Source organism: Physeter macrocephalus, chromosome 19 (genome assembly GCF_002837175.3).
Source record: "Physeter macrocephalus isolate SW-GA chromosome 19, ASM283717v5, whole genome shotgun sequence".
Taxonomy (NCBI): Eukaryota; Metazoa; Chordata; class Mammalia; order Artiodactyla; family Physeteridae; genus Physeter; species Physeter macrocephalus.
Window position 1 is genome coordinate 17427235 of NC_041232.1, and position 24640 is coordinate 17451874.

A 24640-nucleotide genomic window follows, 5' to 3' on the forward strand; every position below is an offset into this window, starting at 1 on the left:
ATCTGTAGCAGAGGCTGCCTGTAACAAAAGGTCGGGACATGTCAAGACATGACCCAGGCCAGTAGATAGTCATGGGGCAGACATCTTCCTCCTCCTGAGAACCAACTGACAGGTCACCTGACAGACAATGGAGACTCCTGCATCCCTCCCTCCCCACCCTGGTCTTACCTCCAGCTGTCTCAGGATGGAGCAGTTGTCCTCACGTGATGATTTCTGCTGGGACTGCGAGTGGATAACCTCATTCTGCTCAGGAGAGAACCAGACCATAAGGAAAAGCAAGTGCTCCCCTCCCCAGCACACCTAAAAATAAGCCAATGCCCCGAGGCGTTAGTGAGGATTTAAATTATCCATTTCAAGTAGCCCCAGAACCCCTGGACCCCTCTTATGGCCATGGAGGTTCTTTCTGATGTTTCTGAATTAAAAGGAGGATGCAGGCATGAGCAGGTGGGTGGTCATGCTTTCTGGAGAATTGTATATAATCAGTAGGATTTGCTGTAATGGTGGCAATGTTCTATCTGTGCCATCCAGCACTGCAGCCACTAGCCACGCCTGGGCACAGAGCACTCGCAATGTGGCTAGTCCCACTGAGGAACTCATTTTTTAATTTAATTTAAATTTATTTAAACTTAAATCGCCCCATGTGGCTGATGGTTATGGTAATGGATGGGCAGCTCCAGAGCAGGGGTTCTCAAACTCTAGCATGAATCAGAATCACCTGGAGGTTTGTGAAAACACAGATATCCGGGCCCCACACCAGAGGTTCTGATTCAGTATGTCTGCGTGAGGCCCACGAATGTGCATTTCTCACAAGTTCCCAGGAGATGCTGCTGCTGCTGGTCCAGGGACTAGATTTGAGAACTCCTGGGCTAGAGCAGCGTGTCCAAATGTAAAAGGCAAGCACCTTTTGATGGGGCAATAGCATCTCTAGGAGTCTGTCCCATGGAAACAATAGGACATGTGGGCAAGGTGGCCACTCAAGGCTGTCCCTTGTGCTATTATCTGTAATCTCTGTTAGGGACAACCTGCATGTCTACCGGTTGGGGATTGGTTAAGTAAACGATGGTACATTTACATCATGGTGGGGAAAGGGTCTCAAATTAAAATATGGTTTAGGGCTTCCCTGGTGGCGCAGTGGCTAGGAGGCTGCCTGCCAATGCAGGGGACACGGGTTTGAGCCCTGGTCCCGGAAGATCCCACATGCCGCGGAGCAGCTAGGCCCATGCGCTGAAAGTGCTGAGCCTGCGCTCTGGAGCCCGTGAGCCAAAACTACTGAGCCCACATGCCACAACTACTGAAGCCCGCGCGCCTAGAGCCCGTGCTCCGCCACAAGAAAAGCCACCACAATGAGAAGTCTGCGTACCGCAACAAAGACCCAATGCAGCCAAAAATAAATTAATAATTTTTTTAAAATATATGGTTTAAATGCAGATTCCTGGCTTATTCTCAGATAATCTAGGTTTGTAGGTATGGGATAGGGCCTGGGGAATCTGTTCTTTTAAGAAGCATTTTGTGATACTACCACAGAGCATCTAGGGTCTCCAGAAGCCACTAAAAAGAACATAGAAGATGTTGGGCAGTATCTATGATGAACTGTTGAAGAAAAAAGTTTATTAAACAGCATGAACTATCTAGTATACACCCAGTACTATAAGTGGGCATCTAGGGGAGTGTGTGTGTGTGTGTGTGTGTGTGTGTGTGTGTGCGTGCGCGCGCGTGCGTGGACACATGCTTAAGTGCCCGCTGCCTTCATAAAGCAATGTCACCAAAATATTTATTGGCAGTATCTCTGAGTGGTGATATTTTGGTGACCTGTACTTTTTCCTTATATTTTTCTGAATTACATTTTCCCACAGGCATATCTACTTGCACATGGCCCCACATTCAGGAAACAGTGACATTGCAAAAGGAAGGGCTCCCCTCAGTCCCCACTGAGCACAGGGACCTCAGAGGAAAGAGTAATGAATTCCCAGAGGAGGTGACATCTGTCAGGACTAATGAGCAGTATTGCATCAGAAGAAAAGTGGGAGGGGCGGGGAATAGCATGAGGAAAGCCTCAGAGGAGGGAAATGCAGGGGGAAGCTGGGACTGGCAGCTGATGAGAGTGCCTTGGGGGTCGTGGTGGGAGCTGAGCATGCAGGGGCAGGTTGAAGCCAAATTTTGAAGGGACTGGAGTGTCACACTAAGGAGTTTAGACTCTCTCCTGTGCAGACAATTCCAAAGGCTGGTTATGTGTGTTCTGCGGAGTAAGTAGCCCAGGGAGCCAATTAAGTTTGGGAAATTATGGATTCAACAAGGTAAATAGTTTCTTTACTGTAGAATTTGACAGAGCCTTTATCATGCTCATATACATCAGCTCTCTCCGAGATTAGTTTACCATCTCTCCTCAATTCTGTGAAGCTGTTGATTAACAGGGGTCAGCCAGCTTTTAAGGCAAAGGGCCAGATTGTTGATATTTTGGGCTTTGCAGCCCACCTATGGTCTGTCTTGCATATTTTGTTTCCTTACAACCCTTTAAAAATGTGAAACTATTCTTAGCTCATAGACTGTACAAAAACAGGCCAAAGGGCATATCTGGCTGTGGCTATAGTTTACTGAACTCTGGATTATAAGACATACCATGGATTTTAAATGTCACTTATTGGGGGTGAGGGGACATGAACACATTAAGTGTATGTACCAACTGGAAGACAAATACCAGTTTCAGGAAGGTTAAAATGTACGGGGGAGAACACTGGGGGAATATAGTATTTCCTAAACTTTTTTGACTTGAAGCCCTTTTTTCTGCAGAGTATCTCAAGGAGCGTTCCAAGGAACCCACTTTGGGGAAGGCTGCTGTGGGAGCAGGTGGGCCCCTGGCCTGGGAAAGAAGAGGTGCCCTGACCTGGATTCTCTCAGTCTTCTTGTGCATCATCTCCATGTCATTGTTGAGCTCTGTGACATACATGAACCGAGCAAAGTTCTTCTCCTCCTTGGCCAGAAACTCCTCGATGAGCTGATTCAGGTTGCCATTCTTCATCAGCTTCAGCAGCCGGAGGTAAGCCACCTCATAGCTCTCAAAACTCTCACCCTTGTTCTTCTTCCCATACTTCTTTGCCTTGAGAGCTAGAAAAGGAAGAACCGGCAACCATGAGTCTGAAAGGGAAGCCGCTCAGAGTAGTGCCCAGCGGAGGGATGTGCTCCATAGCATTATCACTGTGCCCTGGGGAGGGGGCTAGACTTTCCCATGAGATAGAGTGGGAGCTCCCCTCCTTAGCCACTTCACAAATATCTAATTGATCGTCTACTATGTTCCAGACACTGTGCTGGGCTCTGTAGCTACAAAATCACTGCCCCACAGAGGAATCAGCCACAAAGAGAAAAGAAAAAGAGATAGCCAAGTAAACAGAAAAAGAAATCCAATAATTACCATTGTGGCCCAGGCAATGGAGGAGATGTAGTAGGTGCTGTGATGGGGGAGCAGCGTGGCCAGGGAAGGAGGTGACATGAGCAGGATGAAGGCTGGGGAAGCCCTGTTGGCAGAGGGCCTTAAGCAGGCTCAGAGCTTGGCAGGTTCAAGGCATTAGAACCAAGAAAGTTCTCCAAGCCTTGCTCCCCAGCCTGATGCCTGCAATAGCCCCACCTCTCCTGAATCCAGTCTTGTCCCTCTGATTTGGCCTCCACGTGGCAATCGGAAGGATCTTTCTAGATCTTCCTAGGCACATCTGGCCACGTGACCCCTTTGCATGTGTGGCTCCCTACTGTCCCTGGGATGAAGCTGAAGTTTCTCGGCATCGTTTAAGATCTGATCCCCTCTACCCCTCAGTGCCTGGTCACTATCAGACTCAGTCACTAGTCTGCCTAAATCCTCTGATAGCTTCCCACCACACTTAGAATCAGCGTGAGCTCCCTGTGCAGCCTATAAGGGCCTGTGTGGTCTGGCTCCTCCTCACCCCTCCAATTTCATCTCCTGCCACTCTCCTTTTGGCATCAACTCACTCCAGCCACTCTGGCCTCCTCTCTGTTCTAGAAATATGCCTACCTCACTCCCACCTCAGGGCCTTTGCACCTGCAATTCCTTCTTCCTGGGATGTGCTTCTCCCAGGCTTCCATGTGGCTGGTTCCCTCCTATCATTCAAGTCTCTGCCCAAACGGCACCTCCTCCAAGAGGCCCACCCTGACCACCCTAGATAAAGCAGCCCCTGGTTACTCTCTGTCAATTACCCTGTTTTGTTTTCTTCATCATGCTCATGGTTCCCGAGAGATCAGATTAACTTTTGCATTTGCCAATTTGTCATCTCCCCTGACAGAAGGTCAGCTGCAGGAGGACAGGACCTTTGTCTTATTCCCCACCGTCTCCCAACACGTAGCCCAGTTCCTGGCACATGGTCAGTCCTGCAGGAGTGGCCTCTGCCTGTTTCTCCAGCTTTGCGTCTACACTCCAGTTAACACGTTCCTGCCTCTGGGCCTTTGTCTCTGACTGGATTCCTCAGCCTTGCACAGCTGGATTCTTTTCATCCTTTAGATCACAGTCTGAACAGCCCCTCCTTGGCCATCCTATCCAAGAGAGGTCTCCCTGTTACTTTTCCATCTCAATCCCTTGTTTTCTTCCTTCAAAGGTTCTATCACAACCTGAAGTGTTTGTATTTGTCTATTCGCTTGTTTTTTCTGTGTCTCCATACCTAGAACATAAGCTCCGTGACATCAAGGACTAACACTGTCTTGATCACTGCTCTGTCTCTGGTCCCCCACATGGTGCCTGTTTCAGGATAGATGATCATTAAAATTTGTTGGAAGACCAGGAATGCGATGGTTGGATGGATGAAGGAAGGAGTCAACTGATCATGAGGAAATTACCCCTGCAGTGTCACAGGAACAGGAGGAGCCTGGAGGCTGGGAGACCCAGCAGAAGCTGCTAGAGGAGATGTGATGAGAAAGATGACAAGGCTGAGGCAGTGAGAAGAGGAAGGATGGACGCACAAGTCAAATGGAGTGGCAGTGAATGGGAGAACTCCTATTGACTGCACAGTTCGGGTCTTGGATGCCTAGTGGAATCTTGAGGCTGCTCAGTGGATTAGGAGAGAGAAGAGGATAGTAGTAGGACCTCAGGCTTTGGGGGGCAGACACACTTGGGATGCGGTCCTGGATCTGTTACTTATATTGCAGAGGACCTTGGCTATATCCATGTATCCACTCTCAGCTGCAGTGCCCTCATATGTCAACTGGAGGTGTTAATAATAATGTCTGCCTCTTGGAGATGTTGTGAAGGCTAAATGGAAGCCATGCATGCCAAGCATGGAGAATGGAAGGTGGCATGAGCCAGTGGCTCAGTAAATGGATGGATGGGTGGATGGAGTATGGAAGGATGGATGGATAGAGGATGGATGGATGGATGGAGGATAGAAGGATGGATGGATGGGTGGATGGAAGATGGATGGGTGGACGGATGGATGGATAGATGGAGGATGGAAGGATGGATGGATGGATGGATACACAGAAGGTCCAAAAGGTGGTTTTTGTAATGTTAGAGAGTGAGAGATGGGATTTCTCACAAAAACTCTTCCAACCATACAGTTGCAAATAAGGCAGGAAGGGACAGAAGGGGCTGAAAGAAAAAAAAAAAAAAACATGCAGCTGCACAGGGGGCTCTCCCTTCAATCTGCTGAGGAGAGAGTTAACATAGCAGACCTGAGACTGCTCTCCTTAGAAAGGCCTGCTTGCAAGGTTGGCCCTTGGCCTTCATCTGGGAACTTAAATGGTGAACAGCTCCCTACACTGATATAAAACTTTCCTAAATGGTAAGTGTGGCTACTGAGCCCAGACTGTAAGGACAGTGTACTTTATGCTGAACACCTGCCTTCCTGCTGGGAAGCTGGAATTTTGGTATGTGTTGGGGAGAGGGTGCCTATGTGACCAGCCTCCAGTAAGAATCTTGGGCACCAAATCTCTAATGAGCTCCCCAAGCAGACGACCCTTCACACGTGTTGTCACAATTAGATGCTGGAGGAATTAAGCATGCGCTGTGTGACTCCACTGGGAGAAGATCCTGGAAGCTTGTGCCTGGTTTCCTCTGGACTTTGCCCCACGCACCTTTTCTCTTTGCTGATTTTTCTTTGTGTCCCTACATCATAGCCATGTTTGCTGAGTCTTGTGAGTCCTCTTTGAGAGTCACCCAGCCCAGGGGTGGTCTTGGGGACCTCTGACACACAAGTTCCTCCTCTAAACAATGGAAGGAGAGCCACAGGGTGAGGACACATCCTACAGGTTAGGGGTGGCAGATAAAGCCCAAGGCATCCAGTTAAATTTGAATCTCAGACAAACAATATATATTTTTTTCCTTTGGCCACACTGCACAGCATGGAGGATCTTAGTTCCCCAACCAGGGATCGAACCCCTGCCCCCTGCAGTGGAAGCACAGGGTCTTAACCATGGGACCACCAGGGTAGTCCTGACACAAATGATATATTTTTAACAGTATAAATATGTCCCAATTGTAGATAAACCACAAATAATTTTTTGGTATAAATATGTCTCAAATACTGCATGAGACTAAAATTTTATTCATTGTTTATGTGAAATTTAAATTTAACGGCATCTTGTATTTTTATTTGCTAAATTTGGCAAACCTACTACAAGGAGACTCAGGCACCTTCAGTTGAGAGAAAGAGAGAGAGAGAGAGAGAGAGAGAGAGAGAGAAAAGAGGACACCTGGAAAGCATTACCTTCTTCCTTTTTGGACTGCTCCTCAAACTCAAGGCGATCATTCAGCTTGATGAGCAGGAAGGATTTGAGCTTGGTTTCATGATCATAGAGACGTTCCAACTCTCGGATCTCCAGGTTGTACTGAGAGATGTTCTTCTGCTGGTGGTCCTTCATGGCAGCCATTCGAGCCATGGCTTGCAGCCTGGGCGAGGCAGGTACGACAGAGTCTGAGTGTCCGGAGGCGCCTTCCTTCTCCTCCCCTCTCCCTACCAGTCCAGACAGACTTCCTGCCTGGTCAAGGACCATCACTACTTTTAATCATGGAGGTTTCTGGGAGTAGAGGAACAACTTTCCTCACCTGAATGACAGCAGTTGACAGCTCTAGACCACCCTCAGGAAATGATTTTCTATCATCATCATCATCACCACCACCATCACCACCGTCATCATGATCATCATCACCATCAGCAACATCATCACCATCGGCATCATCACCACCATCATGATCTTCACCACCATCACTACCACCACCACCATCAGCAGCATCATCACCATCAGCAACATCATCACCATCAGCATCACCACCACCATCATGATCTTCACCACCATCACCACCACCACCACCATCAGCAGCATCATCGCCATCAGCAGCATCATCACCATCAGCCACATCATCACCATCAGCATCACCACCACCATCATGATCTTCACCACCATCACCACCACCACCACCATCAGCAGCATCATCGCCATCAGCAACATCATCACCATCAGCAACATCATCACCATCAGCATCACCACCACCATCATGATCTTCACCACCATCACTACCATCACCACCATCAGCAGCATCATCACCATCAGCAGTATCACCACCATCAGCAACATCATCACCATCAGCATCACCACCACCATCATGATCTTCACCACCATCACTACCACCACCACCATCAGCAGCATCATCACCATCAGCAGTATCACCACCATCAGCATCATCACAAATCACCATTATCACTATTACCATCATCATCACCACTTATCAAGTACTATGTCCCAGCCACTCGCTTATATACACATTATTTAATCCTCACTACCACCTGAAGGGGTCCTCCAACAATGTAGTAGTGATGGAGCCAGGGTTCAAACCCAGACCTCTCTGACTCCAAAATCTGCACTCTTCACCACTAAACTGCATGCCTTTTGCCCCTCTAGGTGTGAAGCCAGGAGACAGCCCAGACTGAGAGGGACCCCCTAGGACTAGAGGCAGGGACACCTGGGGGAGATGGTACAGCATAGGGGTTTGAATCTCAACTCCACCACATCTGCCATTTATCTGGATCTCAGGTAAGTATTTTGGCATCTCTAAGCCTCCATTTTCTGGTCTGTAAAATGGGGATAATAACTCCTAGGGCTGTTGTGAAGGTTGAAATACTACCCAGAGCATCTAGCATCATGCTTGGCCGACAACGCAATCAGCACTCAGAGTTATTATGATGATGATTTCAGATTCCTCAACACGTAAGCACAGGGGGTAGAGGTGGCCCAGAGCAGGAAGCTCAGCAGGGGGCTGAGACATCTTTGCCCCCAGGGTCTCTCCCCCAGCCCACCTCTGCTCATAGGCTTGCGCAGACTGCTCGATGGCCACATTCATTGTTTTCTTCTGCATCAACAAGCGCCGATGAATCTGCTCGTAGACGTTGTCATAAGCAGCCTTCTCATACCGTAGGTCCTCAATCTCCTTCCGGAGCTTCTCATTGGTGGTCAGCATCTTGTCAAAGTGTACAGTGACCTGCAAGGAGGGCTCTGCTTCAAAATAAGGGCTCACTCCTGGGGCATGAGACAAGCTTCCAGAAGGCATCCAGAGGGTTGAAGGGTCTTCCCCTCACCTCCCACCCCAGGCCCACAGAACAATGGTTGGAGTGCTGCCTGGCCTGTGTGCACACCACCGTTCACCTTCTCCCGACTCAACCAATGAGATGAGTATGTTCTGCTAATGGCTTCACAGACATCGTTCTTCCCTCTTAGCAAAGGGAGGCAGAGTTGTTTGCAGAGTTTGTTTTTTTTTGTTGTTTTTGGGTCACTTTGCAGCACGTGGGATCTTAGTTCCCCAACCAGGGATAGAATCCGTGCCCCCTGCAGTGGAAGCACGGAGTCCTAACCACTGGACCACCAGGGAATTCCCCCAGAGAACACCTTACGTACGAGATGCAAACGGGTTTCCAAAACGTGGATCTGTTTTTGCAGTTTCCGGGGGTTATTGGCCTCCTGTATTTTTGAGAAGATCTGTCTTTGGTTTATAATTTTTTTTTCCATCTGAACGATCTGAAAAGAAAAAGAGAGAGAGAGAGAGAGAAAACGCAGCTGTTTTAACATCTGTATGGGTACAAATGCGACAGTTCACTAACTCAAGTGTGGTAAAACAAAAACTGCAATGTTCTTTCTTTTCCTATGAATGGAATTTTAATTCTCTCTTGGGTGTGTGTTCAACTCAACTTAACCTTAGCCAGTTTGGGGCAAAATGAGGCAACTTAGGGTTTTTACTCTCACCCGTGCATGTAAATTTCACTTACCTGTGGGCGAAAATTTCACCTGACCCTAAAGCCACGGTTTCCAGAAGAAATGGCATTATTCCCCCAAGAAGCCTTCTGTAACCTTTGTTTTTTGTTTGTTTTTTGCTCTTGCAATGATGAGGATGCTAGTGGCACTTAATGGCAGGTCATGAGATGTCACATACCCTGCAACATGTAAGACAGCACCAAACATCCAAGAATTGTCCCCCATCCCTTTTGACTTTCCAGTGCCCCTCTGGATGTTAGGCAGGTGAAGAACCTCTCTATAATTTTCTGTACCCAGAAGCAAACTGTCTTTTACCTACACACACGCAGTATTTTTCATTAGGTTTTAATAGACACTTAATTATCCAGGAATGTAGTCACTGTATAAATCAAGATAATGTTCGTTGATTTGTTTGGAACTTTACCAAGAGTTGGCCGCCATTTTGGAAATCATGACACCAGCACAACCTGGATCATCATCTTTGAGTTGTGGATACAACAAGCCCAAATCAGTCTGCAGTGTGGAATCTTCAGTGATTCTGCATATCAATAATACTGGACACTTTTTTAGGATGGCCCTTTTGACCGAAGGGAAGTGAGACTTCTTTGTAATGCTGATTTGCATTGCCCGCTTGCTTGGTTGGCCAGGAAGGGCGTATGCGTTTTTTCCTGAATATATTCAGGAAAAAACGCATACGCCCTTCCTGGCCAACTGCAACATTTTCGAAGTTCTACCGCTTTTCCTGTGCTTTAAAGGCGAGTCCTATCTACCTCTTGAAAACTGTTTCCTGCAATTCTGCCTTGCTTTCAAATCCTCTTCGTTGCCTTACCTCAAGATATTTCTAGACGATAGTTATCATTTATAACTCTGCAGGTTTGTGAATTGCAGTGCCCTTGAGCTCCATTTTTCAACTCGCTTTTTTTTTAAATAAATTTATTTCATTTATATTTATTTTTGGCTGCATTGGGTCTTCGTTGTTGCGTGCGGGCTCTCTCTAGTTGTGGCGAGCGGGGGCCACCCTTCAGCGCGGTGCAAAGTCTTCTCACTGCGGTGGCTTCTCCTGTTGCGGAGCACGGGCTCTAGGCGCGCGGGCTTCAGTAGTTGTGGCACACGGGCTCAGTAGTTGTGGCTCGCGGGCTCTAGAGAGCAGGCTCAGTAGTTGTGGCGCACGGGCTTTGCTGCTCTGCGGCATGTGGGATCTTGCTGGATCAGGGCCTGAACCCGTGTCCCCTGCATTGGCAGGTGGACTCCTAACCACCGCACCACCAGGGAAGCCCAAAACTCGCTTTTTTGGGAGCCGGCCACAAAACCGCAGGATCGCTTCAGGCCCTATTCTGGTTCCGGGGGTGGGCTGAGCCTTTCCTTAATTCTTCTTTCCAATTGGAAATTAGAGTGACATGTGCCTGTCCAGACTAGAGCTAGTCTCTCATTGGTTCCCCCTCTTCCCGTTCATCCTCCGGACAAATTGCAAACTGTACGAAACAGGAGGTTAAAGGTGCTGATTCTCCAAGTGGGGAGATTGTTAGTAAAGCGGCCGGAATGGCAAACCCTAGCACCAGGAGATGAAAAATGAAGTGCGTTTTAGACACCTTTCCAGATCACACGGTGTACCATCCTCTGGGTTTCCCACGCATGTTTTAGCTGTAGGAAGATTCCCTTGAACCTGGAGATTAGGGACCTATGGAATGGGTACCTCGCAGTATTAATTTAAAGGGTCTGCATTGGCTCACCCAACCTCACCAATCCTCTCAGCCCCAAAAGTGTCCATCCTTATGTGTCATCCAGCTGTGGGTCTAGATGTGGTCAATCAAGGTTGCATCACAGCCCCTGAACGAATTTTGTAAGAATTTCTCTCTCTTTCACTGTCTTTGTTTTTTTTTTTAATTTATTTTTATAATGGGGTTTAGCTGATTTTCACTGCTGTGTTTATGCCGCTTTACACCCACTTGATTCACTTACAGAGAGATATAAATAAATAGTTTTTAAGATTATTACTAGTCAGATATATTCTTCTGCGGTAAATAGGGTGTGTTGAGTCCACTTCATTGAGCAATGAGTAGGTCTTGTCTATTACGTATGTGGTTTATGGAACAGTCTCTGTGCTAATTTCAAACTCTTCTTTTATGCATCACCCCACCTCACCTTTCCCCTTAAGCAGCCATAAGTGTGTTTTCTAAATGTGTGACTTCATTCTGTTTTGTAATTCAGTTCATGTGTAGCGATTTTTACATTCCCTCTATAAGTGATATCTTATGATAAGTTGCTTTTTCTGTGTGACTTATTTGGTTTGTAATTCAGTTCATGTGTAGCGATTTTTACATTCCCTCTATAAGTGATATCTTATGATAAGTTGCTTTTTCTGTGTGACTTATTTCACTTCAAATCATCATACCTAAATCCACTCATTATGCTGCTACTAGCCTTATAAAAAAAAATAATAATAATACTGGCCTCTGACTACATCTTTTAGACCAGGGGTCTGCAAACTAAGGCCCTGGGTCAAATCTGCCCCACTGCCTGTTTTTTGTTTGTTTGTTTTTTAATATTTATTTATTTATTTTGGTTGCACTGGGTCTTACTTGCAGCACGCGGGATCTTCATTGTGGCATGCAAGATCCCTTTTTTTTTTATTTTTTTAGCTGCAGCATGTAAACTCTTAGGTGCGGCATGCATGCAGGATCTAGTTCCCCGACCAGGGATCGAACCCAGGCCCCCTGCATTGGGAGCGCAGAGTCTTACCCACTGGACCACCAGGGAAGCCCCCCACTGCCTGTTTTCATAAATAAAGTTTTATTGGCACACAGCCATGCCCATTCTTTGCATTGTCTATGGCTGCTTTCATACTATGAAAGCAGAGTGGAGTAGTGTGGCTCACAAAGCCAAAATATTTACTATCAGGGCCTCTGCGGAGCAATTTACTGGCCCCGGTCTCGGTAAGTCAGGCCAAAACATGCACGTATCGAAATACGTATAATTTTAGTATAAGTAGCTTTCCTTTATTTTTCCCTTGCATTATAGTTATGGCATCATATTGATTTAAAAGAAGAAGGATAAAGGATTATATCATCTATGAATTTCACTTCAGGATTGTAAAGGAGGTATTACCAAATATTTGCTGTTAAAAAGGGGCATTGGCAGTTGAGTGACTCATAATTTCAAGTGTCAACAACTAAAAATGATTAAGTTCAATTAGGTTCAGGTCTTGTTAAAAGCATGCTTTCCTTGGGAATTCCCTGGTGGTCAGTGGTTAGGACTCCTCGCTTTCACTGCTGAGGGCCCGGTTTCAATCCCTGGTGGAGGAACTAAGATCCCACAAGCCATGCAGTGTGGCCAAAAAAGAAAAAATAAAATAAAGTGAAGCATTTTAAAAAACATATGCTTTCCTCAGAAGAATTTACTCTCTCTGCCTTTATGGGCACAGATCTCAGTAGCCTCCCTTCAGGGGCAGCAGCTTGTATCAATTAGGAACATATGCAACTACAAATTACAGCAAGCCCAACTAACAGTGGTTTAAACAAATTATGGTTTATCTTTCTCTCATAATACACTGCCGGCTTAAGTTCAGTAACTCAAGGAGGTAAAAACAAGATCTCTGTAATTCACCTGGCTTCTCCCTCAAAAGATGGCTGCCATTGCACCAGCCTTCACACAGTTATGTTCCAGGGAGGAAAGTAGAGGAAGCAATATGGATGAAGGGTACGACCTATATCTGGAAAGCAAAACTTCCCCAGATACCCCTAACAGAGGTCCCCTTACATTTCATTGTCTACCTTTAGGTGCAAGGGAAGATGGGAAATGTAGCTTTTTAGCTGGGCACATGCTCACCCTGAATAAAGTCAGGAATCTGTCAGCGAGGAAAACATAAAGAATGGGTAAACAGCTGGCAGTGTCACCCACAACACTACGTAGTTACAGTTGCTTCAAGGAAATTCAGGCCCAATATTGCCAGGTCTTCCAGTTTTTTAAAAGAAAAGCCAGATATCTGAATTTTTACATGAAATCTCCTGATTTTTAACATGTTAGGCCAAAGCCTTCATGTTGTCAGGCTCAGCCTGTTCTGAAGGCCACTGGTCTACTCATACATTTAAGGTCATGGAAGACCCACAGAAAAGTGAGGAAAGATAGTTTTTAGGCTTCAAGAGATGCTTAACAGAAGACAGAAGAATGTTCCCGAACCAGGAGGCTGGCAGAGGTGACAACAGCCAGAACTACTGTGGTGGATATGGTGGGTGGTTGACCCGTCGTGGGTGTTCTGGGGAAGAATACCCATCCCACCCCAGAAGACTGATCCAAGCCAAGCATGGTAACTCTAATCACTCTTCCTATGATTTATTTATTCAGGGATGGGCAAGACTAAACCAGTTGGAGTCTCTGTCTGTCTGGTAGGGAAGCATCTGGAAAAAGTTTCCTCATTCCTAAGAGAGTCCTAGGAAGCGATGGTCTGTCTTCTCCTGAAGGTATTGTTCCGTCTGGATGTGGTGCCTGGAACTGCTGCTGCTGTCTTGCCCCCAAAGGACAAAGACAAATACCTTGATAACCTAATTGAGCTGCTGAATCAACCAACCCTGAAGTTTGCATTATCTTTATACTTCCTGTTATATGAGAAAAAAACATTTTCTTATTGCCAGTAATCTACTTAGGGAAGGTGGGCTCTGCCCCCAGACCCAAGGGATAAATCATCATTGGTCTAAACTAGGGATTGGGAAACTTTTTCTTAAAGGGCTAAATAGTAAATATTTTAGGCTTCAAGGACCAAGAGATTAGTATGTAGGTACTCACATAACCATTTAAAAAGTAAACATTTAAGATGTAAAAACCATTCTTTGCTGGAGGGCCATAAACAAACAGACCAGACTTGGTGCTTGCACTGTAATCTGCTGCCCCTGGTCTACCCCAAAGCAATTACAGAAATTCCATTTCCCTTTGCCCATGATTGGCCAAGGAATGGACATATACCCTAGCCCTGGCCAATCAGAGAAAATCTGCTGGAGGAATTTTGTAAAATATTCTCCCTCTCATAAGAAGAGAATATCATGTACGAAAACTCCCCATCCTTTCTTCATATTTTTGAATGCAATTAAATGAGACATTATACTAGCTAAGCTTTGGCAGCCATCTTGCGACCATGAGGGGAAGGCTGGTCAAGAGAGTCACAGAGAAAAAGAAGAACCCATCATTGTAGAGCTGCTAAACCATCCCTGGGATGGCCTATTTCTAGTCAGACATCATATTAAGTGAGAAAAACAAACCTCTGTTCTCCCAGTTGCTTCCAGTCAAGAATTCTATTATCAATATTTGCAGCCCAACACATTCTCAAGCAAAAGATCAGGCATCAAGGGAACCACTGGGTCTCACACAAAACTGGTAAGGTATATGAATGCTGTTTATGACTGATATTAGCCAGGCTTTGGACGTTAGCTGGAACACACACACACACACTCCCCCACAAACTCCCTCACAGCAAAAACAAATTACTTCATCAGTACTGACAAAGTCAGATTCAAGTCAAGTCAGGTTCCTATTCTACTCTGTTCTCCTCTCCTGTTCTATGCACAAGGCAGCATCCTCAACACAAACCCCCTCCAGCTCTCTTATGAAATAAAACAAATGACTTGTTTTGATATATGGGAGGGCAGCATCCTCCCGCATATATTAGGTGTGGCATCACATGCTCTGAAAGGATGCCTACCCCAGCCTAAGTTGACCCCCAGAGTCCTAGGGCTCCACTTCCTTGCCAAAGGAAGCTGTAGAATCAGCTCTTGTGATTAAATTCAGAGCTGTATTCCCTTTGGCACCTTTATGTCAGACGCTGCTTTTGTGATGCTGAAAGTAATTAGGCTTCAGCCCAATGGGAGACATTATCCAAGGCTGTGGCTGATGGGGAAATACGTTGCCTACACTAGATGCTCAGCAGGAAGGCATCAGCTTATTAATTATTTTGTGAGGCTAAGCAGGGCCCAGGGATATCCTCACCTCCAGTGACCCCTTGAAAGGACAAAGCTCTGGGCATTGTGTGGTGGACACAGCAGGAGGGGATTCTGGGAGCTGCCTGTGCTGAGATGGAATTAGACCAAGAGGGTTTTTGTGTTGGGCAGTGAGTGCCGTACTCTTTGGAGGATTCCAACACTAGGTTGCCTTTTCTAATGTTTCTGAGGATCCACATCCCCATTTTTCTTCTTCACTTTTATTGCCTCCTTTCTCATACATTCGTATGTTTCTTCACTCATTCATTCATTCACTCATTCATCAGTTTTATTAAGCCCCTGCTTGGTGCCAGACAACAGGGGTATGACGGTAACCAAGACAGACTGGTCCCTGCCCTCAGGCAACCTACAATCTAGGACTGGAAACAAGCCAGGAAGCATGATGAGCCCTAGGAGAAGGGAGATAGACGGTAATTTGCACACACACAGCAGGGGCATGTAGCAGAGAAAGATGAGGGGACAACTATCTTGCAGAAACAGCATTTGAGCTGAGATGCAAAGGATGAATAAGACTCCCCCAAGCAGAGAGGATGGGGAACAGCACTCCAGGCAGGGGGAACAGCACTCCAGGAAGAGGGAACAGCATGTGCAAAGGTCTGGAGGTGAGAGACAGCACTGTAGATCCATGAAGGCAGCCAGTGTGGATGGAGCACAGAGGAGAAGGAGGCAGGAGAGAAGGTGGAAGAGGCAGGAGGGGCTGAGGCAGCAGAGCCAGCAAATTACACGAGGGACTTGGGCCCTTATCACAGCAAGAGTCGGAAATTACTGAAGAGTTTGAAGCAGAGGAAAGGTGTAATGATATTTCCAGATTCATTCAGTCAGTAAATATTTACTGAGGACCTGCTAGGTGCTGGACACTGGGATAGGAACAGGGGGTACAGTAGGGAACAAAACAGACTCACGCAGGGGACAGGTTAGGGAGACATTAGACAACACCCATATTAAGGCATAATTACCACCGTGAAAGGTACCGTGAAGGAGGTGCCATGCGGTGACATGAAAGAGGATAAGGGGGTGCACTGGGATCTTCTATTTGCCCCCCGAGATCCACTCTCCACCCTGTTCTGTGCCCCAGGAAGCTAACCGGGAAGGATCCACAATGGCTCCCTTGTAGTTGGGTCAGAGGTGAGAAGAAAGAGAGGTTGTGGTATTTACTCCAGGTTCCGAATGCCCTACTCCTCTGAGTACCCTACAGAGTGTGCTATTTGTTCCTGGCCAGGAAACTAATACCAGGGGGATATACTTTAAACAGGAGAGAGGGAATAGAGAAGGCCTCCCTGAGAAAGTCACCTTTAGTCTGAGACATAAAGATAAGCAACTAGGGTAAGGCAGCAGTGGGGAGCATGTGCAAAGGCCCTGAGGTGAGAAAAGGCTCAGCATTATTTGAAAGAAAAAAAAAGTCTTTTGCAGCTGGAGTGTGAAGAGTTAAGGAAGGAATGACATGGGATGAGCCTAGAGGGGCAGGCAGGGTCTTTCAAACGATAGTAAGGGATTAACGCTGTATAGCAAATGTCTCTAGCTCTTTGCTTTCTGGATCCATGAGGGTTGCACTTCCTAGGCCCTTTTGTGAACGGGTAGAGTTGACTATTTTGGGTGTGGGTATGGGTATTTGGGGTATTTACGGGTTTTGTAGACTATCTTGAGCCAATGAGTCATGAGCAGAAGTGACACATGTCGCTGGAGCATTCAACTGCCAGTGTGAGACCCTCAGGACTCACTTTTTTCTACCACAGTACCTGGCAATGTTCAAGGTATGGGCTATCCCATCAGCCTGGCCCCAGGATGAGAGGATATAAGAGCCCCTAGCCAATCCACGATAGACATAAACCATGAATGGGAAAGAAACCTTCGTTGTTTTAAACCACTGAGTTGGGGAGAGGGAATTTTGTTACTGCAGCATAACCTAACCTCTCCTGACTGATACAGTAAGGATTGGGGCATTTATTCTTACTGTAATGACCACAGTGAGGAAATGGATCAATAGAGCTGAGAGATCAGGGGTTACAATGGTGGTGGAGATAGTGACCACAGTCACGTTTAGAAAAGCCAACGGTGGGAGTATGGTGGGGAGTACACCTCCCGCACTCCTTCCCCTTGCTCAGTGTTCTGATTAACCCTTTAAGAGAAAGACCACACCTTCTCATCCAGTTCAGCCAACAGCACTTTCATCGATTTAATCAGGGCCTCGTAGTCCTCCTTGGTTTGCAGCAGGAAACGCAGCTCCATGTAGTTTTTCTCATTCAGATCCAAGTTCCTGGAGGACTTGATGAGATTCAAAAGCAGGGTGATCTCCTCCTGCTCCTCCTGCAGGGTCTTGATTTCCTTGCTGTTGGGAAAGCAGCATGTGATTAACCCTGAACCCCTGAGTTTGCCGGGATCAGACACTCCAGGCCCCTTGGTCCTGAAAGGAGACTCAGAGGGGTACTTCCCACCCCAACAAGTGGAAGAGACTCACCCAAGGTCTCCAACCCAGGTCCAGAACTCAGATGTCCTTTGACCCAGTTCACTGCAACTTCCACTGCTCCGCCCTTCTCTGAGCGGCATTTTTTTTTTCTCCTCAGAACAATTTGCAGCTGTGCCTGTCAAAACCCATTACCTAGACATGGTGAGGGCCCCCAAGTTCTCTTTTGCCAGCAGCTCACTGCCATCTGTCTGATTTTGCAGACTTTCTTTTCCAGCTTTGCAGCCAGTTATCTCTGGTAATAAGAGGCAAACCCATCAGGCAGGATCTTTCAATTGTGCATCAACACAGAGCTGCACAGGAACCTCTAACCCCCACCAACTTTTCTACTCAGGGGCTACTGATTTATGAAATTGGCTGACATGAGTCTCCTTCTCTTCCTCTGTCTGCTCTGGAGAAGAGAGGGTGTCGGGGACGTGAGCAACCAGGGATTCCTAAAAGAGAAAAGAAGACTCAGGCGACTGCACAGCAACTGAGCAACAGGAAATGGTACAGAGGCCGAGTTTCTGGCAAACTCTGGGCAGCCTACTCCTGCTGCTCAGTGTGGTTTGCAGACTAGCTGCCTCACCGCCCTTTGGAAGCTTGGAGAAACGCAGCAGCTCAGGTCTCAATCCAGGACCTACTGAATCAGAATCTGCTTTGTAACAAGATCCTCAAGTGACCTGTACACATTTTAAAGTTTTGGAAGCGCCACTCTAGAACAGCAAAGAATGTTCAAGGGCTGGGTCTGCAAAGCTTTTTCTATAAAGGGCCAAAGAGTAAATACTTTAGGTTTTGCAGTCCAGAGGGTCTCTGTTGCAACTACTCAACAAAGCAATCATAGGCAACACAAAAATGAAGAGGCGTGGCTGTGTGCCAATAAAACTTTATTTACAAAAACAGGCAGCCACTCAGACTTGGCCCATTGGCCACCGTTTGCTCACTGATATCCTAAAGCAGCGCTGTCCAGTAGACCATTCTGCAGTGATGCAAACATTCTCTAGCTGCGCTGTCCGACAGCATCCATCAGGCACGTGTGGCTATTGAGCACTTGAAACGTGGCTGGTGCAACTGAAGAACTGAATTTCTAATTTTATTTATTTTAATTAATTGCAAATGTAAATAGCCACATGTTGCTAACAGCCACTGGAGTGCACGCCCAGTTCTAGAGCATCTTGTCTTCTAAACCTGGCCCTTGGGACTTTTCTCCCCCTAATCCCCTCTTGGGAGGGGTCTTTGCTAAGGTGCAGAGAAAAGAGAGAGAGCCAGCAGGATAGTAAGTCAGAGTCAGGCTTTCGGGGGTGCGGTGAGGTTGGAAAAGCAAAAGGAAGGTTTGTCCGTCTTTAGGCAGGGCTGGGACTGCAGTGAGGGGAGTGAGGTGCCCCAAAATTTAAGGGGGTCTTCATTTTCAGGGTGGTATAGGTGCAGGGTCTGCGCTGGGGAAAAGCACCTCCTTAAATATTACGCCCTAAGCACCTCACTCACCTCACCCCAGTTCTCTTCCACTCTCCTCCCCTTCAGTTCCACCACAGTGAAACCAGATCAAATGGATCGGCATAGAGTGAGATGCAGAAGGGTAAGTAAGATTCAAGAAAAACTGAAGCCACACCAAGAAGTAGGCATTTCCTGATGCCCACCAAGGGTAGGCTGTGAATCAGGGTCACCAGCACAGACGTGCAGGTTGTGGACTGCACAGCCCACGGGAGCACCATCTGCTTGAAAACATATCATTGATTTGTTGATTTACTACACTTTTCTGAGAGACACTTTGTCTTGTTTTAACAAAATCCCTACATAATGACAATGTTTCCAACAGATGGCAGTAAAGGGTCTTTGAGAAAGGGTGCCTTTTTCTAATTCACATAATGATCCCATATGGACTAGCGGTGGCTCTGAGTGAAACAATCCATGGAAAATCTAAAGAACCCCTTTTCCCTATCCTCTGAACTTCACACATTATCTAACAGTAAACTTTTCTTTCTAACAATAGGCAGTTACTACCTGTATAAACATTATGGATGTGGTTAAGGAATCACATTTCTTTGGATGGAATCTAAGAATGCTTGTTTAATGTTTGTTTATTCAACCTCAGGGAACACCTTTCTGTTGCCCAAAGAAACTATACACACCATAATTTCTAGGGCAACTCAATTTCAAATATTCAGGCCTGCAGATCCCATAATGATGCACAAGCAGGAAACATCCTTTGGGGTATCCACCGACTGGTGATTTCCCCGTCTCTGGGAACTCCCCACTTTTACTGCTAGAACCGCTGGGGATACCCATAGCTATTTTTTGTCCTATGGCTCAACCCTCCCAGGCCACAGCTGATTGGGCCAGAAGTAGACACCAGACCCAAGCTAAGCCAATCAGATTCTCCCTCTCCTGGGAATTTTGGGATTGGATTTGACTAAGGACAGTCTCTCTGTGTGGCCTTTGGTCGCTCAAGAATTGGAGGCAGCCATCTCCCACCAGCCACGGCTGAGATTCAGAGAGGAAAGAACAAAACCCATGTGTTGAAAGAAACAGGAACCAGAATCGCTTTCTTGTTTGGGTCCTTCCCTGAGACATGGGTGCCCTGCTCCCCTTCGAGTCCCTGAGACACCCTGAACTCTGAGAATAAATCTCCTCTCCCCACTGAAGCTATCCCAAGTGGGTCCCTGCCCCAGAGGCCCCATCAGAAGGCAAGCCCCATGAAACCAAACCCAAAATTTTCTCCAAGTTCACTCAGTACAGAACTCTGAGCATCACTTACTGCTGGTTTGTGATCTTCTGCTGGGAGCGGAAGTTAAAGGACTTCTGACTGTCCACCATCTTCCGGAACTGCTGCCTCAGCTTCCGAAGCTCTGCCTCGGCCAGCTGCTCTTTGGTCTTCTCCAAAGGTTCCTGGGAATTTTCAGGGTCTTTTCTTCTGTGCTTCCTCTGAGTGAGACAGGGTGAGTGTTAAGCAACAGGTTAAGTGACTAGAAAAGCCCACATTTCAGCTTAAGGATGGAGGGCAAGAAGAGTGCTTGGGGCAGGGCTGGAGTAGGAAGACCACCCTTGGGTGATGTTAACTGCTTAGGTGTTACATGGAAAACCCACCCTGGGTTGCCAGGGTAGAGAGGAAGCTGGGCCTCATTATTGCATACTGAAGAGGTGGCCTTGCTGTGTGACCTTGGGTGAGTCACTTAACATCTCTGAGTCTCCAGTCTCTCATCTATAAAATGGGCGCACACAGATTTGTTGTCAGGATTAGATGAGTTAATACGTGTACAGAGGACCGCACAATGCCTGACCCCAGAGTAAGCCCTCTGTATGTAGGAGCTACTGTTACCCACCGTCAGCATCTTGAAGGAATTGTGCTTTCCCTCTGCTCAGACACTGTATCCAGGGAGGTCAAAGCCAGCAAGTGCTCCTTTCTCTCTCTGTGATACCCTGTCCACAGTGGCGAAAGGAAGAGAACTTGTGAGCCACCCCTGCTGGTGGTGCAGGACAAGGCAGCACCCTCTCCCTTCCCCACCCCCCTCAGACCTTCCTCCTCCCACAGCTTGGCACATGAGGAGGACACGGCAGATGGCTGCCCGGGTGTGAGAAGAGGCTTTTTTTTTTTTTTTAAAGCAATGTTTGCCTGAAACCTGTTCCTCTCATGATTTATTATTAGGAGCCAGGCAGATGGTTCTGGCATGTCTGTTACCCTCTTGCTCTTTGTGTTCCCAAAGAAGAGGGGCAAGATGGCATCAGGGCAGTGTGTCCTCTGATGGGCTTACAACGAAATTCGCCCAGCTTCAGCTGTGGGGACACTCCCCCCTCCTTTTAAAGCAGGAGCCAGTGGTACTGAGAGACATTAGGTATTCAAAGAAGGGGACAATGCTAACCCTATGAGCCCTATGGGGCTGTAAGATCCAGTGCACCCCAGCTCCCGGGCTTTAGGAGCTAGATTCTTAAACAAGAAACTTCTAGCTTTGCCACCCACTGAGGGGTCCTACAGTGCAGTGGTTTAAAGCATTGCTGTGTCAACCATCAGATCTCAGCAAAAATTCCTCCTTGGCCACTTGTTAACTTTGAGCAAGTCATTTCAGTTCTCTGGGCCTTGGTTTCCTCATCTGGAAAATAGGAGAAATTCTAGAAGCCACTTCACAGGTTGTTCAGCATGTAAGGCACTAAGCCTGGCACAAGGTAAGTCCTCAGTAAACAGTGGCTGTTACGATGTGGTGCGATATGGGTCTTTTCATAGGATGAAGGTTCAGCATAAAAAATATTTATGGGGGCTTATGGGGCATCCAGCATTCCTCTATCTCCTGGTAGCAATACCTGGAATTTCCGGTGGGAAGCCACTCCCTCCCTTACTCCTGGTCATTTTTTGCGCCCCTGAGGTTGACCCCACTCCATCAGCTTCTGGATTGCAACCTATGACTCTGGATGGGTCAGAGTGCCAGATCCCCGGCCAATCTGCGTAATCCCAGCCCCCTGGCCTGAGTGATCATTTCAGGAATGGGCACATGACCTTGGCTAGTCCAAGCAGAGTGAATAGTGGAATTTAAGCTTGCACACACAGGAAGAGAGAAACTCTGTTTCCTGCTGCACTTTAACCTATGTGAATGAGGTAGGGCATGGCTGGCAGCCATCTTGCCTCTTCAGGGAGCCTGAGAATAAAGCTATCACTGAGGACAGAAGATAAAATCAAGAAAAATTGAACCGTAGGGGAATCATCTGAGCCCCTGGATATAGCCAAGCCTGAAGATACCTCTGGGTCATGTCCAATTACATGAACCAACATATTCTCCTAAAGCAATCTGAGATGAGTTTTCTATCGCTTGCAACCAAATGAGTTCTCATGTCTGAAGTACCTAGATCTCTTTAGCATACAAACTAAGCCCCTACTATGTGCTAAACATTGTAGGGAATTCAGGGATAAGTTAACCTTCAAGGTGGTATGAACCCTGCCCAGGGTAAAATAGTGGAAAAGGCTGCAAAAAGGAGATGATTTTCAATTTGGGTTTTGAAGGATTAATAGGAGTTCACCATGCAGAGAAGAAAAGTGGGGAAGGAATTTGGGGTAAAGAGAACTGCCTGGGCAAAGGCTGAGAAGCAAGTGAATAAAAGGAGTGTTCAGAGACTGATGTGTGGTCTAGTGCAGGGGGAAGTACCCACTGGGAAGTGACTGGCCAAGAGGTCTGGAAAAGTCAAGATGTTCCTTAAAAGCAGGGATGTAAGAAGATCAGCCTGTAAGAGACGAGTTAATTGCCTCCCAACAGCCACTTCTCCTTCATGAAGAGTTGTTGCTAAGGTAGTTGCCTGGCCAGGGGTTACACTTCCCAGCTCCTCCTGAATCCAGGCAGAGCTACGAATTGTCACCCATGGGATGTGAGCAGAGAGGTGTGTCACTTCCAGACCATGACTTTTTTTTTTTTTTTTAATTTTTGTTTTAATACATGGTGCTTCTGATGATTTTTTTTTAGAAGATGTTAGGGATAGGAGTTTATTAATTAATTTATTTATTTTTGCTGTGTTGGGTCTTCGTTACTGTGCAAGGGCTTTCTCTAGTTGTGGCAAGTGGGGGCCACTCTTCATCACGGTGCGCGGGCCTCTCTTATTGCAGAGCACAGGCTCCACACGCGCAGGCTCAGTAGTTGTGGCTCATGGGCCTAGTTGCTCCGTGGCATGTGGGATCTTCCCAGACCAAGGCTCGAACCTGTGTCCCCTGCATTAGCAGGCAGACCCTCAACCACTGCGCCACCAGGGAAGCCCAGAGACCATGATTTTTTAAGAAGTGGATGTGACATTTCCATTCTCTCTTCCCCATCTGACATCTATGCGAGGCACAGCCATAGATGGGCAGAGCCACAAGACAAGTCTCTTAAATCAACTTGTGGAAGAAGTCACCTGCCAACCATGAACATCCTCATTGGACTGTTACAAAAAAGAGAAATTAATTTCTGTTGTGTTAAGCCAATGAAATGAGGGGGCATCTTTGCTACCGCAGCTAGTATGACTCTAAGAACACTCTGACTTCTTCTTTCCTTACAGGACTCTGAGCTTGTCCCTCCTCAATCTGCCCAGTTCCAGAGGATGAATCATGATTGGTTCCCACTAATCATAGTAACCCATTTCCCTTTGTCAATGATTGGTTGAAAGATGAACATGTGACTCAGATCTAGCCAATGAGACATAAGGAGATGTCTATTCCTATTCCTTTGTGATAAAAAGAGTTTGTCCATGTTCCCCTCTCTTTTGCTTTTAGAAATTATTGTGAAGGTTATAACGGTTGGTGCTGGAGCAACCATCCTGTGACCAGGAGGAGAAATATCACTGTCACACTAAAGAGAACAAAGAAGAAATATGGGGGGAAATTTAGGGCCTCACTGACACTGTTTGCTACTGCCCCATCCTTGGAACCACCTACCTTAGGCTTCTTGCTAAGTGAAATAACTAAGTGTCACTATTGTTTAAGGCAGCCTTATCAAGTATTTTGTTCATTGCAGCCTAGATCATTCCTGCCCTACATGATCCACTATCTTGAAAATGATTCTCAAGCTGTTGGGTGATAAGAATATAGTGGCTGAGACTGTAAGACCTCTGGCGTTTCCCTAATATGTTCTAGAGGGTTTCTAGAGGATCTGAGGACTAACTGATTTTTGGTAAATCATATTTGAAAGAAAATATCTAATGTTGGAAAATTCCCACAGGCAGGGAAGTGGAATAAAGACTATGGTTCCATAGCTTGATTATTTCTGGAAGATCCCTCAAGGTACGGGTAGAGGCTATGGCAGGATTTATTAGACTGATAAGGTTTGGGCAAAGGATACTCACTTTAGGACCTCTTTCAGTTCTAGAATTTTGTGCAGCTCTGATTTCATATGGTGCAGGAGCTTTTCTATGTTTAAGGGCTCTTTTGATCCTAAGTGGATCTGTAATGCACCCTTCTAAAAGCATGACTAAATAAAGTATACTTGAAATTCACTGACAATGTGATTTCTCTCTCTGATCCTCAGTCTCCTCA

General features: G+C 46.6%; 1 protein-coding gene across 2 annotated transcripts in view; it reads right to left on the reverse strand.

The window, feature by feature from the left end:
* The window catches only part of CCDC63 (coiled-coil domain containing 63), a 118964-nt gene that overhangs the window by 92887 nt on the left and 1437 nt on the right, over window positions 1–24640 (reverse strand). Inside the window, exons 1-8 of one of the 2 annotated variants that reach the window (XM_024120865.1) lie at window positions 20979–21077; window positions 20414–20580; window positions 17355–17544; window positions 8881–9000; window positions 8286–8467; window positions 6699–6880; window positions 2882–3102; window positions 169–243 (exon numbers count right to left, since the gene is read on the reverse strand). In XM_024120865.1, coding sequence (XP_023976633.1) covers window positions 169–243; window positions 2882–3102; window positions 6699–6880; window positions 8286–8467; window positions 8881–9000; window positions 17355–17544; window positions 20414–20580; window positions 20979–20987 — 1146 coding nt within the window. In that variant the 5' untranslated portion in view covers window positions 20988–21077. Of the gene's footprint in view, window positions 1–168; window positions 244–2881; window positions 3103–6698; window positions 6881–8285; window positions 8468–8880; window positions 9001–17354; window positions 17545–20413; window positions 20581–20978; window positions 21078–24640 lie in introns of those variants that run through there. The other variant, XM_007112815.2, reaches the window with a different exon arrangement.